The 17,528-nt window shown below is 43.5% G+C and overlaps 1 protein-coding gene across 3 annotated transcripts in view; it reads right to left on the reverse strand.

Annotated features, from left to right (window-relative positions):
- LOC124787856 (calcium-transporting ATPase type 2C member 1) overlaps positions 1 to 17,528 on the reverse strand; it is a 91,337-nt gene that overhangs the window by 56,925 nt on the left and 16,884 nt on the right. For all 3 annotated transcript variants that reach the window (XM_047254818.1, XM_047254816.1, XM_047254817.1), the window contains exons 3-8: positions 9,824 to 9,913; positions 9,628 to 9,725; positions 9,426 to 9,534; positions 5,671 to 5,820; positions 5,210 to 5,421; positions 1,125 to 1,249 (exon numbers count right to left, since the gene is read on the reverse strand). In XM_047254818.1, coding sequence (XP_047110774.1) covers positions 1,125 to 1,249; positions 5,210 to 5,421; positions 5,671 to 5,820; positions 9,426 to 9,534; positions 9,628 to 9,725; positions 9,824 to 9,913 — 784 coding nt within the window. The remainder of the gene's footprint in view (positions 1 to 1,124; positions 1,250 to 5,209; positions 5,422 to 5,670; positions 5,821 to 9,425; positions 9,535 to 9,627; positions 9,726 to 9,823; positions 9,914 to 17,528) is intronic.

Here is a 17,528-nt window from a genome sequence, read left to right on the forward strand (position 1 = left end):
TGTCATGGCTGGGTGGGTGGTGGAACACCACTTTAGGAGGGCTGGGAAAGATCTTTGGTAGGATGTCTTCTTCTCCGGCCAGATTCTGGAAATTGAGGCTCTTGGCTAGTTAGAGTCATTTTGCTGTGTTCTGAATTGGAAACTGCGTAATGCTTCAAGATGTTAAAAAAAAAATGTAGTCCACCCTGCTGATCCCAGAAGACTGTGAATATTACATTACATGCAAATCGCTGCCTCCTGATTTTCTTTTTTGTTGCAGAATAGATATGTCACCACTACATGGGCTGCATTCTGGATTCCAGCTCATAGTGGTGGTCTCTGGTGCTGAGGATGTTCATAAAATTGTCACCTTGATCATCGCATTGGTCCAGCAGGGCCCAACATATTTCAAACTGATAAATTTTTTGATCTCGTGCAAGCCTTGTCAGACCCGCATCTTGTCTAAGGAATTATAGCCAACATTCAGTTATGCACACAATTTTTGGGCATAATCTCTCGATCATCACGAAAAAGTTGATTGAGAAGCTGTTTATTACGAGGTATGGCAGCTGAGGAAGGTCGACTACAGCACGACTTGTTATGCATATCCTATTTACCACAGTTAAAATGCAGTAACCACCATCCCACATCATACATGTTTGCTGTATAATCTCTGTACAACTTTGGTGGCCTTCGATGGATTAACAATAACACATCTCTGTCTAGTAATAACAATAACACAGCTCTGTCTAGTAAGCACCACAATGTAAGGTGCCCTTTTGGACTACTCTCCTGCTGCTATCTGTTGCAGGACTACAACACCATTAGTGGGAAGATAAAAAAAAATAGTACTATACAAAGATACCACGGCTCAGACAGCCACAATCAGCACACAAAAATAGGAGGCATTAGTTTCGGAGTGACCCTCTTATTTGTCCAACGCTTTCCCATTTCTGCCAACTGAGGGTTTGTGGGACAAAAAGTGAAGGAAACTCTCAAAAAAAAGTAAAATGGTACTAGCTTTACTTGTCCCCAGCTGACACTTTTGCATTTTCAAATCACAGATTATTGTTTTGCACCAAAAATGTATGAGGGAAACTAAGTGATAATAAGAAATATTTATAAGAACAAATGGAATTACATACCTAAGGTTTCAACTGTAGGCAACTTCTTGACTATTGCATTTCTTTTCGCCATGCGCATTACTCCCAAGGCCAGTGTCACAGTCACGACAATGGGGAGGCCTTCTGGTATAGCAGCAACGGCTAAGCTGTAGACCCATGAGAAACAAATACATGGATTTAGAACAAAATTCAAACGTGAACAACAACAATAAATGAGACAGAAATGGCACATCTAAGTGTATATCTGCCAAAACATATCTGGACTGTAGCATTGTTGTGTAATATGTGGAAATATTAATTAAAGGAGTAGTTGCGACTCTAGCTTTCAACATTAAAAAATAATTCTTTTGTTAAGAGGATAGAAAGCTAAGGACCAGTAGAACAGTTAAGATTTACAGTGAGAAGCAAAAGTCACACCATCTCTGGATTAGAAAAGGCAGAAGGTGAAAGAGAATGAAACTTATCTTGTGAGTTTTTCTTAATCACCCCCTTCCCTCTCTCCATTACCCTGTCCCACCCTCTCTCTTCAAGCTTCAGAGTTGAAATTTTGTTATCTTTCCAAATGGATGGTGTTGAGTCAACTGACACATTTCAGATTCAAATACAGTGCACATGCAGCCATTTTTTCATGCTTCCATCAAAGAGGACAACAGAGAGTATGAAATCATGCAGAGTATCATGTTATCTCCGTTTTATGTTATTAAGAAACTAAGTATGTGAAAAATAACTGGTGTTCCTTCATGCATCAGACAAACAGCAATTGACATGTGTGAATATCTCCTCAGAATAAATGTAAAGTGTTTGGATACTGCTGAAAAAGACAAATTAAATTCAAGAAACTGTAAAAATTACTAAGACAGAAATGCTGCTGAGTACTTAACTTTAGGAGGTGCAGGCCTCACTACTGTTACACTCAAAACAGTAGTCTCCTTGCTTTAGGAACAATACATTCCTTCTTCAGGAAAGAGAGAAAAATTTGCTTTGAGATGAAAAGATGGTGGGGTGTAGTTCACTCAGATCCTGTCCTAATATGAACCCACCTGTTACAAGAAGAAGGGGGGGGGATCAAAGGGAAAATGGGTAGTATAATAATAATAATAATAATAATAATTTCAAGAGTGAAATTGATGTGTTGCTAGAGGAGCCAACACCGTGTTGCTAGAGGAGGCCGAAATGCACGCGTTTAATCTCACGCAGACTGGCGTGAGGTCTGGAACAAGGTAAAGTAATTATCCTATCAAGAAAAGAACGTAGTTGCTTGAATACTTAACTTTAATCCATAATTGGAGAACATTGCTCTTGTTGATACATTAATTACAATCTCAATATAAACTGGTAATGGCGCCTTGCTAGGTCGTATCAAATGACGTAGCTGAAGGCTATGCTAACTATCGTCTCGGCAAATGAGAGCGTAGTTTGTCAGTATAGCATCGCTAGCAAAGTCTGCTGTACAACTGGGGCGAGTGCTAGGACGTCTCTCTAGATCTGCCGTGTGGCGGCGCTCGGTCTGCAATCACTGACAGTGGCGACATGCGGGTCCGACGTATACTAACGGACCACAGCCGATTTAAAGGCTACCACCTAGCAAGTGTGGTGTCTGGCGGTGACACCACAGAAATAATAAACAAAAATGAGAAATCGTGACCAGTAGCCAACTGATCAAAAACTTAACACTCGACAGGTACATTTGGGTGTTTGTAGTGTTAAGTATGCGAATTTATAAGTGCTAGAAAAAGAACAGTAGCTTGAAAGCTATAGTTATAAATCTCTACAATATTTGTGCCTACGTTCCACTAATCAAACTGCTATAGATTAGCAGCTGTCCTCAGTTTTGTTTGTTTAAAAAATGGTTGTAGGTTAGAGATGAAGCATGCACACGACCAAGAACTAACAGCATGTAAGGATACACTGTATTTTGAGCATACCCTTCAACATTCTGCGAGACAGTACTCTTGCATTTTATGTTAAAAAGAATGCAACAGTTTGGAATAGTGCAAAAATAAGACATATTAAAATATGGCACAAGGACTGGTACTTATGACATCATAGTATAATACAATCAAATGTGCCTTAACATTTTAAAAATTAAAATAGTCAGTTTTTGACAATGTAATAAAGTATTACTTCTCACAGTTACAGAAGTAATTTCTCATTGCTGCAGACAAGTGTATTCTGAGCAGAAAAACAATAGGAAGCACATGACCTGCACTAATATTTGGTGCAATCTTTGGAAGATTACAAGATAACACTCATAATTTTGTTACTGCACTATTGTTGGAATTAAATCAAAGCAAAACGTAATATTCACCTAAAGGGTAAGAGCTACGGCCCGTTATGAGTTTAAGTATAATACTAAAATAAATATATAAAATTAAAATTTTAACCTAACAACTGTCAACTGCTCAAACCTTCGCAAGAGGAACAAGACAGCAAAGATCTGCCTCCTCTACCCCACTCCCTCCCTTAGTAACACCATCCTCTGTTTGCTATGTGGGAAATCTGGACAATTTAACAATTTGTTCAATATCTACGAGACCTTATCGGGTCATGCCAGCAAACAAATTGTGATAACAGTCACCAGTAAAACTCAAAGGACCTGCACAAAGTATCATTGCAGCATCCTTAAATGAATGTTTCAAGTAGTCAATGTTACTGGGATTTTAGGCCCAATTTTTTCAAACTCAATAATGGTAAAACTATGCTTCTAGATATGGAATGTCAGTTTGCCAAATAGATGTGTTAAATTGAACCACTTTTACTAACAGTACTCCTGCTTTCCAACAAAATGGACTGACAGCCCATATTACTCAAAGGAGTAGCAGTGTTGTTTATACGAAATGTGTGGTACAGTTGTTATCAATTTTGAAGACAATGCTTGGTCTGTACAGTTACTGGATTTGACTATTACATGCTTTTTCCTTTGGTAACCTCTTTCAAACCTTAAGTTTTTGATGTGTGTCTTGAGTCACACAAGTCACTGTTAATGAAGCTGCATGTATATCAATGAATTCTTAAGTGTTATCACCCACTTTGAATTGGCTAGTTACTATCTGTTATTTGTGTGTATAACCAAACAGTAGCAATCTAGAAGGTCATCCCTCCTAGGATGAAATAAACTATTAAATACTTTTGAAGTGATTTTCACAAAATTCTGTTCATTTAATTTAGCCAAGATGACATATTGGCTAACTACTTAAAACAACTGTACAATATCTCGATAAAAATCTCAGGCAAAGTAAAAGAAAATGTTTTGGCCTTACTACTTTAAGAATCAATGATATAGGAGAAAACAGACTGCTACTTACTGTAAAGATGACACATTAAGTTGCAGACAGGCACAACTAGAACACACTTCCATATTAGCTATAGCCAAGAAAGAGAAACACACACCATTCATTCATCCAATCAAGCACACCTTACACACACAAGCAGCTGAAGCAGGTGTGTGTGTGTGTGTGTGCGTGTGTGTGTGTGTGTGTGTGTGTGTGTGTGTGTGAGAGAGAGAGAGAGAGAGAGAGAGAGAGAGAGAGAGAGAGAGAGAGAGAGAAAGAATATGAAAGGTCTGTTTTTCCTTCTTTCTTTTTGTGACGAAGGCTGTGGCCAAAAGCTTCTATGCAAGGGTCTTTTACATGTACCCGCAAGCAATTTAATGTGTCATATTTACAGAAAGTAACAATCTATCTTTTCCTACATTATTGATATTCCAACCTGAAGTTTCCATAGTTTACTTTAGGAATCATGCATAAAATAAAAAATAAATAAAAATAAAAAGTTATCTGTGGCCTTCTTTTGTTTAGTTTTTCCACAATTAAAGTATTACTTCCAGAACTTATTCTTTAAATTATTGTCAGACTTTATGTCACATAAATGAAATATATAAGGAAATAATAGTGCTTTGACTACTGTTTCTTGAGTACAAAATTTTACCATTAAAACAATTTGCACGCATGCACAGCATTGTGCTTTGTGAATGACCTACAATTGATCTTACAGTACAACTCATTCTAAAGCTGATCACTTAGCAAGATATACATTATTCTTATAAGAACAGTAAACTATTAAACTGAAAGACTACAACAGAGATGGGTTGTATTAATTTTTTGTACCTGACACCAATGGTGAACATATCAAGAATAGGCCGGCCTTGAAACCAGCCAAGAATCATTATGAATCCAATGATGCAGAATGAATAGAATGACAATTGTGCTCCTAAGATATCCATGCTTTTCTGCAAAGGTGTTTTAGGTGCTTCTTCAGCTTGCATCATTTTAAATACTTCTCCAAATTCAGATTTTTCACCTGTATTTACTACAATCCCCTACAAGTAAAATTAAAAGTACATTATGAGGCAAGTCTATCAAACATAATTAAAACTCTAGTTTCAATTTAAAGCACAGACCTGACACACTATGTAAATAAAAGTTGAATTAGTAGTGGTTAAGGAACTTGAGAATTTTTTCAGCAACTTTCAGTTAAAGTATTCTTAACTAAAGAGATATTAGACAAATATAAAGGCAAAACACATACTTGAGGTACACATGGAAACAAATACAATTTTAGTGCTTACCTTTCCATTTCCACATCTTACGAGTGTCCCCATGAATGCAATGTTTTTCATGGATGAATGACCATTGCTTTTTAGAATGGGAGCAGTAATCTTGTTTGAAGGTTCTGTTTCTCCAGTAAAACTGCTCTCATCTATAGCCAGATCGATTGCCTGAAAATCGCAATGTTAAAAAAAATCATATATGAATTGTGTTGCAGTATGGTTTTGACACTTATTTGGTTGTGTAGCACCACAAATATGAAGCACTGAGCATGAAGCAATGTGGAAATACTGTGTGACATGTCTGGAAATTGATATTGTGGAAAGGAGATGTGTGTGAGCTGAAACAACCGAGATAATCAAAAGTATCAAGAGTATTTATTTCTACCTGTACTTTGGCACAGTTCTGAGGCAGAATTTCCTGTATACCTTCAATACCTACAGTGTACACACAAGCACTGAATGACTGTGCTGTAGCGAAATGTCACTGATGTGTCACTCATTCCCTCATTACTAGTTTACATGCATCCATGCAGAGCATATTAATTTGCCATATGCAACATTATAGATAAAACCCACCTTGTTAAGAGCTTAAATGTGTTATTGTAATGCGCAAATAATGCCATATTAATAATCATGTATCTGATGTAAGCTTCTTCTTGAGAGTAGTTTATTTTTATCAGTCTAATTGTGGACATTTGCAATTTCTCCAAGCTGCAGTGCACCAACTGTACTAGACAATCTAACTAAAATGTGTTTTACATGCATTCACTTCCAACAAATCCTAAGCACAGACCATAAAACTTCATATTCATCTGTATGCAATAGCTTACACGCTGCTGATACTGTTTGTCTGACTAATTGACAAAAGGACTTTATTGTCACTTCCTGAACTGCACATGCTCTGGTTTCTGAGCCACCTTGTACTAATGGTCTCATCCACACACAACACACGGTTACGTAACTGTAAGGATTGTCAGTGCAATGATCTCATGTTGCATATTCTTTCCACAGATATAATTATTCCTATGTCCCTAGACCTTCAGATTGATCACACTACTATCCTTCACCCCCACATATTTTTGTGTGTTTTTCTGTACTTTCACGTGCCACTGACACACATTTTGTTGAACCCTGAACCTAATCCCCCCCTTCCTCCTCTCTCTCCTCCATGATTCTAACACTGACATCGTACAAACCAATTATACCTGCAGTCCCCTCTCTTCACACGTATCAGCCCGCTGAAATGGACCCCACTATTACCTTCTCTTTGATTTCATTTTGTTTTCACATGAATTTTCGTTCATTTTCATATTTAACTATAGGCACTACTCCCATGTGTTTCACCTTTTTTCACTATACTTCATCTGTTTGTCCTTTTTGTGATTTTTCTCACCTATTTTCATGCGTTTTTTTAATCTTCCATTTGTGACAGTTCAGAAAAGTTTCCCTAACCCTAACCAGAATCCTACATACTGTTCCTGCATTGTAGCCTAGCTTATGGAATCCCCAAATGACCTGACCATCAAATTACTCATCTCTAGCTGAGAACCCTGGTAAAATTCAGTCAATCTACTGCTCTCATAAACCCAGGTCTGCAAAACCACATAACTGAGACCCAAACCTCCTTGCAATCCCTCCTCTCCATTCATAAAATTCTCTTGCTCTGCAATGGCAAATTCCTACAGCCTATCTGCCAGACAAACTTTTGCCATCCAGAAACTAGAGCAGCATGCACACAACCACCTCAAAAAACTCTCCAATCAATTCACCTCATACTCCCATGGACTACCACCACACACCCCTCCATCAAACCTCCCTCACATTCCCTACATAGCTGCCAAATTTTGCATCACAGACCTACTACATTTACTACACCCTCGGAAACTCCCTAACACTACCATAGATTCCAAAACTTAAACAGACTCACAAAACAGTCATGAACCTGTCCTTCAAAAGCCTCAGTCCCACAGACCTATCAGTCTTTTCCAAAGGACTTAACATCAGTCCCACTTACAAATTCAGTCACATTGGGCTTTTTAAAGACCTGCTCTCCTTCTCTTGATCCTTATGTGGAAACACTTCTTCACCACCAGTCCTACCAATCACACTAAATTGAAAACCAATACTGAACACTGCCTAACTCAGGTTTTCAAATCTCATCTGGTGTAATCCTCAACAATCACGCTTTCCTTCTCCTCCTGCGCGGTAAGTCTCCCCTGCCCCGCAGTTCTGGGTGACTTTTCCGAAATCTACCCCTTTTCCTAGATCTCTCCAGTCATTTTCCTTCACTCCTCTTCTTTCCCATTCAACCCTTCTGCCTGAAAGAAGGGGCCACTGGCTCTGAACGCTTGCCTCACTATAACCTCCTTTTATGTGTGTACTGCTGCCACTTGGTGAGTAGATTTTTTATTTATCCAATTACTTCACTGTCTCTGTGCTAGGATGAGAATTTCTGTCTTACCCTAATTTGCTTGCAGGATTATACGAAATTACAAAGATGGAGTACTTGTCAGTTTGAATTTAGTATGAATTCAACAAATACAAATAGTTGCAGCAAGAAAAGTCACAGGTTTTACTCACTGTAAAATGTCTCTGAAATGTTGAAGAACCTGAATTGGCTGACACTAAGATAGACAAACTATTCTAGTAAAGCAGCCTAAAAAGTTTCAAGAAGCAGTATTCAATGAAGAATCTAGGGATATGCTACAGCACCAAATGTAATATGCCTCTAAGAGCTATGAAGGCAAGAATACATTAATTACATCATGTACAGATGCATTTAGGTAATCATTCTCCCTGTGCTCATTATGCAAATGGAACACACTGAAAGATGACCAAATTCGAATTTACCTCCTTAGAACCAAGGCCACTAAGGGTCCCAGATTTTTATACCAGGTAGAACTAACTTAATCCTTTAAACACAGCCACAACAACATTTAAATTAAGAGTTTGTTGTTTGAGCAGTTTTATTCATTACTTGGCTGGCTGTAGACAATATTTATCTGTACAAAATCAGATCACACAAGCAAAAGACACTTCTGCCTGTGCCACCACTGATACGTCACAACATAAATAGAAAACCTGTGAAGAACAGAAGATTACGGCACCAGTGAGGAATGAAACAACCCGACACCTTGTGCAGTACTGCAGCTGCAGCAATTCAGGAAGAGGAGTGACTTCCATCAATTAACAATAAATAACCCTCTCTGCCAGTCAACAGACCACAGAATTGGAGAAGATGCAATTAACTGACTACTGAGAAAACTTGTCAGGAAGACTATCACCTGCGTTAGCATAAACATTTCCTGAAACATATCCCACTGGTTGTGCAGGAAATCACAGTGCTGTTCTTGACAAAAAAAAAAAAAATATCACTGATTTACCATTCTGTACACACGGACTCCAGAAGGCAATTACTGCAGTGGGGTAGTTTCAGGATACAACAAAAGTTCTGTGTCAATTAAAATGTTATTTTGAGAAGGAAATGATGGTCAAAAATCAAAGAACTGATGAGAGATGAGTAATGACAGTATTCTCCTCCATATCATTCTATCAGAATTTGCAACAGGGACAGAATGCATGTATTTCTGCTAATGGGTTTTGAAGGATAACCAGACAGAACAAATGGAACATAAATTTCATTGTCTTTGGCTTTAGCTTTCCTATTACCATACAGGTTTCATAATTAATTTCCCGAAAATTTCTGTATCTCACTTTTAGTGTTGATTTAATCTGTGTGACAATCAGTTTTACGGGTACAGAAACAGACTTACCTCAAAGAGTCTTATATCTGCTGGCACTCTGTCTCCAACATTCAGATGAACAATATCACCAGGTACAAGATTTCTTGCCAAAAATGTCTCCAGTTGGCCTTCTCGGAGACTAGAAGGAAATGCAACCATTTAAAATTAAAAATTTAAATTTCCATTGAAACAAACTACAGTTTTAACTGGAAAATGAACAGAGATAACTTACCAATGGCATGATGGAGGAACAAGTTTTGTTAGTTCTTCTAGAGATTTCTCAGAGCGATACTCTTGCACAAATGCAACCGTGACAACGATGAGAATGGCCTAAAATATAGAGTAAGCTCAATTATACAACTGCTACAGGTACACATTAGAATGTTTGAACCAAAAATGCACCTAACATTTGGCAACATATTACATACCACTGTTATGCTGACAGCATCATCGAACTGCTTCATACACACACTAACTCCCGCTGAAGCCAATAGCAGCAAAATGAGAGGATTCTTGAACTGGAAGAGATAAAGACTCGATAATGAAAAAAGTGCTGTTTTACCACCTAAGCCCACACTACGTGGTATCTTCTGCAATTTTATCAGTATACATACTAATACAACATAATTGAACATAAAGTGTTTTTGCAGGCCATCCATGCCTTTTTTCTTGATTTGGTTGGATTACTTCCACTTTGCTATCATGAAATAAATAAATGTAAACAACAAATTAAAATCGTCACTGTGATTATAGAGGCTGGAAAAGAATAGGAAACACTATGAGAAATGCACACTTGAACATAAATGCAGATAATAGCCGAGCCTGTAGGTGGTGTCATCGTATTTGACAAAGAATGGCACCAACGCAAAATCCTCAATATGTTGCAAATGTTAATCATGATCAGAACAGTGTTCTGTGTAGTCCTAAGTGCAATATGTCAGAGCTAAGTGGATTTGAACACGGGCAAATTGTTGGTGCTCTTATAGCGAGCGCTTCCATCAACGTTGCTGAAGTGTTTGATATTTCAGAAGACACTGCATCGAAGATTTATACCGCACACTGGGAAAGCATAAAAATTATCTGTTAAGTCACAACACAGAAGAAAGTGTGTGTTGAGTGACAGTGTTGTGAGCATAGAAGAGGACTGTGACAAAAGTAACAGGATGAGAGCTGCAAAGGTCACTGCAGAACTGAATGTCGCACTCGTGAATCCTGTCAGCACTAAAACAATATGAAGAGAGCTCCAGGGGTTGGGTACTGTACGGCAAGCTAGAATTCCAAAACCACACATCAGTGATGCAAATGCCCGTAACAGGAAACCATCATGCCAAAGCTATAAAACATTGACTAGCAGGAATAGGAAGAAAGTCATTTACTCATAGTGTGTTGAGTCTTGTTTCACACTGTTCTTCTGGCCGAGTTTACATGGAGAATGTCAAACATGGCAGGGATTCATTGATAATTTGGGCAAGCATACTGCGGCATTTGATGGGCCTCATGGTTCCTCTGCAATGTGACATTACTGCTAGGACTTACCAATTTGGCTGATCAGGTCGATCCCATGGTACATAATCCATGTATGACCTTCCCAGTTCCCCAATTGTGACATTGTGCTCCGAGGCAATAGGACCACCATATGCACAGCTTGCATTTCTCCGCTGGCCACCAATCACCAGACCTCAATATTACTGAGGCTTTGTGGTCTACTTTGAAGAGAAGGGTACATGACCGCGTCCACCTCAATTATCGGCATCTGAACATGCCACTATTTTGCACAAAAAATGGTATAAGATTACCTTGAAAACCCTAGTGGTCCTGTATTTGTGGCTGGAAGCTGCTTTGCATGCCAACAGCTGCCTTTTTTGCTTTTAGGGCTCATTTTCATGTGATCACAGTTATAGAAGTAAATACAGGTTTCATATAATTTTTTTGCAACTGTATTAAGTCATAAAATGCGTGTGAATTCCTAAGGGACCAAACTGCTGAGGTCATTGGTCCCTAGACTTACACACTACTTAAAATAACTTATGCTAAGAACAACACACACACCCAAGCCCGAGGGAGGACCCGAGCCTCCTGTAGGAGGGGCCGCACAATCCGTGAGATGGCACCTCAAAACTGTGCGGCCACACTGCGCGGCATTACGTCAAAAAATAGTATATAACCTACACTACTTATTACAATTTCACTGTTCAACAGTTGCTCTTTTTTTTTTTCTTTTTTCTTTTTTTTTTTTGTGGTTTTCGGGCGCACAACTTCAATGGTCATTAGCGCCCTGACTACTCTAAGAATGCACTGCGAGGCACAAGTTGACAACAACAACTAAAAGGGAAAACACAATAAAAGACAGACTGACAGGCATAGGATTAAAAAACATCATCAAATGTCCTTAGCGAGGTTTGTCAAATTGATAAAACAAAGAACACGAGCAGCTGCTCGTGGGTCATCCGCTAAAATGGCATCTAAAGTATTAGGCAGGTTAAGATCGAGGCGCAGTGTGGTAAGATCTGGACAGGACATTAAAATGTGTCTAACCGTCAGCAAGTGCCCACATGGGCAGAACGGTGCCGGCGCAGCCGTCAGCAGATGGCGATGGCTGAACCGGCAGTGTCCAATTCTTAACCTTGCTAAAACGACCTCCTCCCGCCGAGAAGGGCGTGAGGAGGACGTCCAAGCCACAGGAAGAGGTTTTAAGGCCCGAAGCTTGTTGTCGGTAAGTGCAGCCCAATCGGCATGCCACAGCGACACAACGCGCCGACAAATGACCCTGCTAAAATCGGACGAAGGGACACAACAAGAAGCTGTCCGAGGCTGGAGGACCGCAGCCTTGGCCGCGGCATCTGCAGCTTCGTTCCCAGGGATACCAACATGGCCAGGAACCCACATAAAGCTAACCGGCGTACCGACGTCCACCAGCTGCTGAAGAGAGCGTTGGATCCAGTGTACGAAAGGGTGAACCGGGTACGGATCACTGAGGCTCTGGATGGCGCTCAGGGAATCTGAGCAGATGACATAAGCAGAATGTCGGTGGCGGCAGATGTAAAGAACAGCCTGGTAGAGGGCAAAGAGCTCAGCTGTGAAGACCGAACAATGGCCATGGAGCCGGTATTTGAAACTTTGTGCCCCGACAATAAAGGAACACCCGACCCCGTCATTGGTCTTAGAGCCATCTGTATAAATGAAAGTCATGTCGATGAACTTCGAACGAAGTTCCAAAAAACGGGAGTGGTAGACCGAACCGGGGGTGACCTCTTTTGGGAGCGAGCTGAGGTCGAGGTGAACGCGGACCTGAGCCTGGAGCCAAGGTGGCGTGCGGCTCTCGCCCACTCGAAAGGTTGCAGGGAGTGAAAAATTAAGGTGTTGAAGGAGGCGACGAAAGCGAACTCCAGGGGGTAGCAGGGCAGAGACATACAACCCGTATTGACGGTCAAGAGAGTCGTCAAAAAAGGAACGATAAGACGGATGGTCGGGCATTGACAGTAGCCGACAGGCATACCGACAAAGCAGTATATCGCGCCGGTAGGTGAGTGGCAATTCGCCAGCGTCAGCATGAAGACTCTCTATGGGACTGGTATAAAATGCTCCGATCGCAAGTCGTAAACCCCGATGTTGTATGGAGTTGAGGCGGCGTAAGATGGATGGCCGTGCAGAGGAGTATACGAAGCTCCCATAATCCAGCTTGGAGCGGACGATCGACCGATATAGACGAAGTAGGACGGTTCAATCCGCTCCCCACGACAGACCGCTGAGAACACGGAGGACATTTAAAGAACGGGTACAACGGGCGGCCAAATATGACACATGTGGAGACCAGCTAAGTTTCCTGTCAAATGTAAGGCCTAAAAATTTGGTTGTCTCCACGATTGGGAGAGCAACGGGACCGAGTCGTAAGGACGGTGGGAGAAACTCTTTGTAGCGCCAGAAGTTAATACAGACCGTCTTCTCGGCAGAAAAACGGAAGCCATTGGCGACACTCCAGGAGTAAAGACGGTCAAGAGAACGCTGAAGACAGCGCTCCAGGACACGTGTACACTGGGCGCTGCAATAGATGGTAAAATCGTCCACGAAAAGGGAGCCTGATACATCAGCTGGGAGGCAATCCATTATTGGATTGATCGCAATGGCGAAGAGAGCGACGCTTAAAACTGAGCCCTGTGGCACCCCATTCTCCTGGCGAAAGGTGTCGGACAGGACAGAACCCACACGTACCCTGAACTGTCGATCCATTAAAAAGGAACGAATAAAAAGAGGGAGGCGACCGCGAAGGCCCCATGTATGCATGGTGCGGAGAATGCCCGCCTTCCAACAGGTGTCGTAAGCCTTCTCCAAATCAAAGAACACAGCCGCGGTCGGGCGCTTCCGCAAGAAGTTATTCATAATGAAGGTCGACAAGGTAACCAGATGGTCAACAGCAGAGCGGCGCCTACGAAATCCACATTGTACATTGGTAAGTAGGCGTCGAGACTCGAGCAGCCAAACCAATCGAGAGTTAACCATTCGCTCCATCACTTTACAGACACAGCTGGTAAGCGAGATAGGTCGGTAACTGGAGGGCAAGTGCTTGTCCTTCCCCGGCTTAGGAATCGGGACAACAATAGACTCGCGCCAGCATGCGGGAACATGTCCCTCAATCCAGATGCGATTGTATGTACGAAGAAGAAAACCTTTACCCGCAGGAGAAAGGTTCTTCAGCATCTGAATATGAATAGAATCTGGCCCTGGAGCAGAGGACCGTGACCGGCCAAGTGCGTTTTCGAGTTCCCGCATGGTGAATGGGGCATTATAACTTTCACAATTCGAGGAGCGGAAGTTAGGTGGCCTAGCCTCCTCTGCCTGTTTGCGGGGGAGGAAGGCAGGGTGGTAATGAGCGGAGCTCGAAACCTCTGCGAAAAAGCGGCCGAAGGCATTGGAGACAGCCTCAGGGGCCACAAGGACGTCATTCGCGACCTTCAAGCCAGAAACTGGTGTGTGGACCTTAGTGCCAGATAGCCGGCGCAGGCTACCCCAGACAACAGAAGAAGGAGTAAAACTGTTGAAGGTGCTCGTGAAAGCAGCCCAGCTGGCTTTCTTGCTTTCTTTGATAATACGACGACACTGAGCACGTAATCGTTTATAATTGATACAATTCGCCACTGTAGGGTGGCGTTTAAATGTGCGTAAAGCACGACGACGAGCACGTAAAGCGTCTCTACATGCTGCGGTCCACCAGGGGACCGGTACGCGACGTGGAGAAGAAGGAGGGTGAGGGATGGAATATTCAGCAGCAGCGAGAATGACTTCCGTGAGGTGTGCGACCTGACGATCGCAGCTTGTAAAGGTTTGATCCTGAAAGGTCGCCCTGGAAGAGAAGAGCCCCCAGTCTGCCTTGGAGATGGTCCAATTAGAGAAGCATGGAGAGGGGGTATGCTGCAGGAGATGGATAACACACGGGAAGTGGTCGCTCGAATATGTATCAGAAAGTGCATACCACTCAAACCGGCGTGCAAGTTGGGGAGTACATATAGAGAGGTCTAAATGGGAATAGGTGTGAGATGTGTCCGAAAGAAAAGTAGGGGCGCCAGTATTGAGGCAGACAAGACCGAGCTGGTTGAAAAGGTCTGCTAACAAGGAGCCCCTCGGGCAGGATGCTGGAGAGCCCCAAAGGGGATGGTGGGCATTGAAGTCTCCAGTTAACAAAAATGGTGCAGGTAGCTGAGCAATAAGTTGCATCACGTCTGCCCTGGTAACGGCAGATGACGATGGAGTGTAAACGGTACAAAAGGAAAACGTAAAAGTGGGGAGAGTAATGCGGATGGCAACTGCCTGCAGGCCGGTGTGCAACGTGATGGGATCATAGTAAATATCATCCCGGACCAGCAACATAACCCCTCCATGAGCTGGGATACCTACCACAGGGGGTAGGTCGAAACGCACAGAGGTGTAGTGTGCCAAGGCAATTTGATCGCATGGGCGTAGCTTCGTTTCTTGGAGGGCTACGACGAGCGGACGATGCAAGCGGAGCAGCAACTTCAAGTCCTCTCGGTTGGAGCGAATGCTGCGAATATTCCAGTGAATAAGTGCCATCGTAAGAAAAGGAAGATGAGAGAAGGGGTCACCTCAAAGGCCGCTTAGGGCCTTGCTTCGAGCGAGCACTGCCGCCGCTAGCAGGAGGCGGACAGTCATCGTCCATGGGGTCTATAGGGTCATCGGCCATCTCGGGAGGATGGCCGGGAGGGGGAGCTTCCTCCGCCGGTGAATGGCCAGATGTACGGCTACCAGCGGTGCGGCCAGGCGAAACGGATGACGGCCTGGGGCGGCAACCGCTGGGTGGCGCAGGAGAAGAAAGGCGCCGCGGCGGAGAAGGAGAACTGTGCTTCCTATGCGCCTTTTTAGAAGGACGTTTGGTGGAAGTACCAGTCGAAGGCTGGGAGGTCGAGGGACGGAGGAAGTCTGCACGGGATGGTTCCTTCTTGAAGGCCCGTGCATCTGACTTCGGGGTCTTCGACTGAACAGAAGCTGAGGAAGTGGCTGGTGTCTGTGGGGTGATGGGAGGAAGGGGAGACGTCGACCGCGCGATCTTAGCACTGGCCGAACGGACGACCGTGGTGCTGAAGGTCAGATCGCATGTCTGGGTTGCTACCTCCCGGGTAGTCCGAGGAGAGGCGAGGACAGTGCTGTATTTCCCCGCTGGGAGCAGCGTGGGCTTCCTACTAGCCAATAGCTTGCGAGCAGCCGAGGTGGACACTTTCTCTTTGACTCGAATTTCCTGGATACAGCGTTCTTCCTTATAGACAGGACAGTCGCGGGAGGATGCGGCATGGTCACCCTGACAGTTCACACAACGAGGAGACGGAGGTGGACAGTCACCCTCATGGGCATCCCTGCCACAAGTGACACATTTAGCCGCATTGGAGCAAGACTGTCGAGTGTGATTGAAACGCTGACACTGGTAGCAGCGCGTAGGTGTCGGGACATAGGGGCGAACAGAAATAACCTCGTAGCCCGCCTTGATGCGCGATGGCAGCTTAACACTATCGAAGGTTAAGAAAAGTGTCCGGGTCGGTACAAGGTCATTGTTGACCTTTTTCATGACCCGATGGACAGCCGTCACGCCCTGCTCAGCGAGGAAAGATTGAAGCTCCTCGTCAGTCAATCCGTCGAGAGAGCTACTATAGACTACACCACGAGACGAATTCAAAGTGCGATGGGCCTCCACCCGGACAGGGAACGTGTACAAGAGTGTGGCCCGAAGCAGTTTTTGTGCCTGAAAGGCACTCTCAGTTTCTAGTAATAAGGTACCGTTACGCAACCTGGTACAAGATTTGACAGATCCGGCTATGGCATCTACGCCCTTCTGGATAACGAAAGGGTTGACAGAGGAAAAATCCTTTCCGTCCTCAGATCGAGAAACTACGAGGAACTGTGGGGCAGGCGGTAGTACTTTTGTCACTGTTGGCTGGTCACGTTTCCGTTTGTGGGTCGAAGTCGAAAGCGATGGAGTAGAATCCATTGCGGAGGAATCCCCCATGATTGCCAGCGTCTCCGATGGCGCGCTCCTTCCTTGTGGGGACCCTCTCAGAGGGCACTCCCGCCTTAGGTGAATGTTTACACCTCAGGTCACACCTCCCGAGAAACAGACGGAGGGACCAATCGGCATGGTCAGAAGGTATTAGCTCAGGCAATCACCCCTCCCCGGGCCTGGCCTTTACCAGGGGGTACGCGCGTGCCTTACATGTCTACCCAGGGCGGGGACTTACGCGTTACCCCGTCACCGGCTACGCGTGCGAACGCGTGGGTCGGCCTTCAGACACGCACAGGGAGGAAGGAAGAAGAGGAAAAAGAAGAGAGAGGGAGAAAGAGGACAGACTGTCTCAAACGCCGAGGCGGAGACCAGAGAAGGCAAGGAGAAGAAGGCAATGAGAAAGCAAGGAGAAGGAGGCAATGAGAAGGCAAGGAGAAGAAGGCAATGAGAAGGCAAGGAGAAGAAGGCAATGAGAAGGCAAGGAGAAGTCAAGGGAAAGAGTAAGGAAGACAGTGAAGTAGAGAAGAGCAAAGAAAGGAACCAACAAAAGGAAGGAAGAAACGAGAAGAGAAAAACCAAAAAGACCACGATTATAGGTCGTGAAACCGTCCGTCTCCGGACGCAGGCGCTAA

The sequence above is a fragment of the Schistocerca piceifrons genome, chromosome 3 (genome assembly GCF_021461385.2).
Source record: "Schistocerca piceifrons isolate TAMUIC-IGC-003096 chromosome 3, iqSchPice1.1, whole genome shotgun sequence".
Taxonomy (NCBI): domain Eukaryota; kingdom Metazoa; phylum Arthropoda; class Insecta; order Orthoptera; family Acrididae; genus Schistocerca; species Schistocerca piceifrons.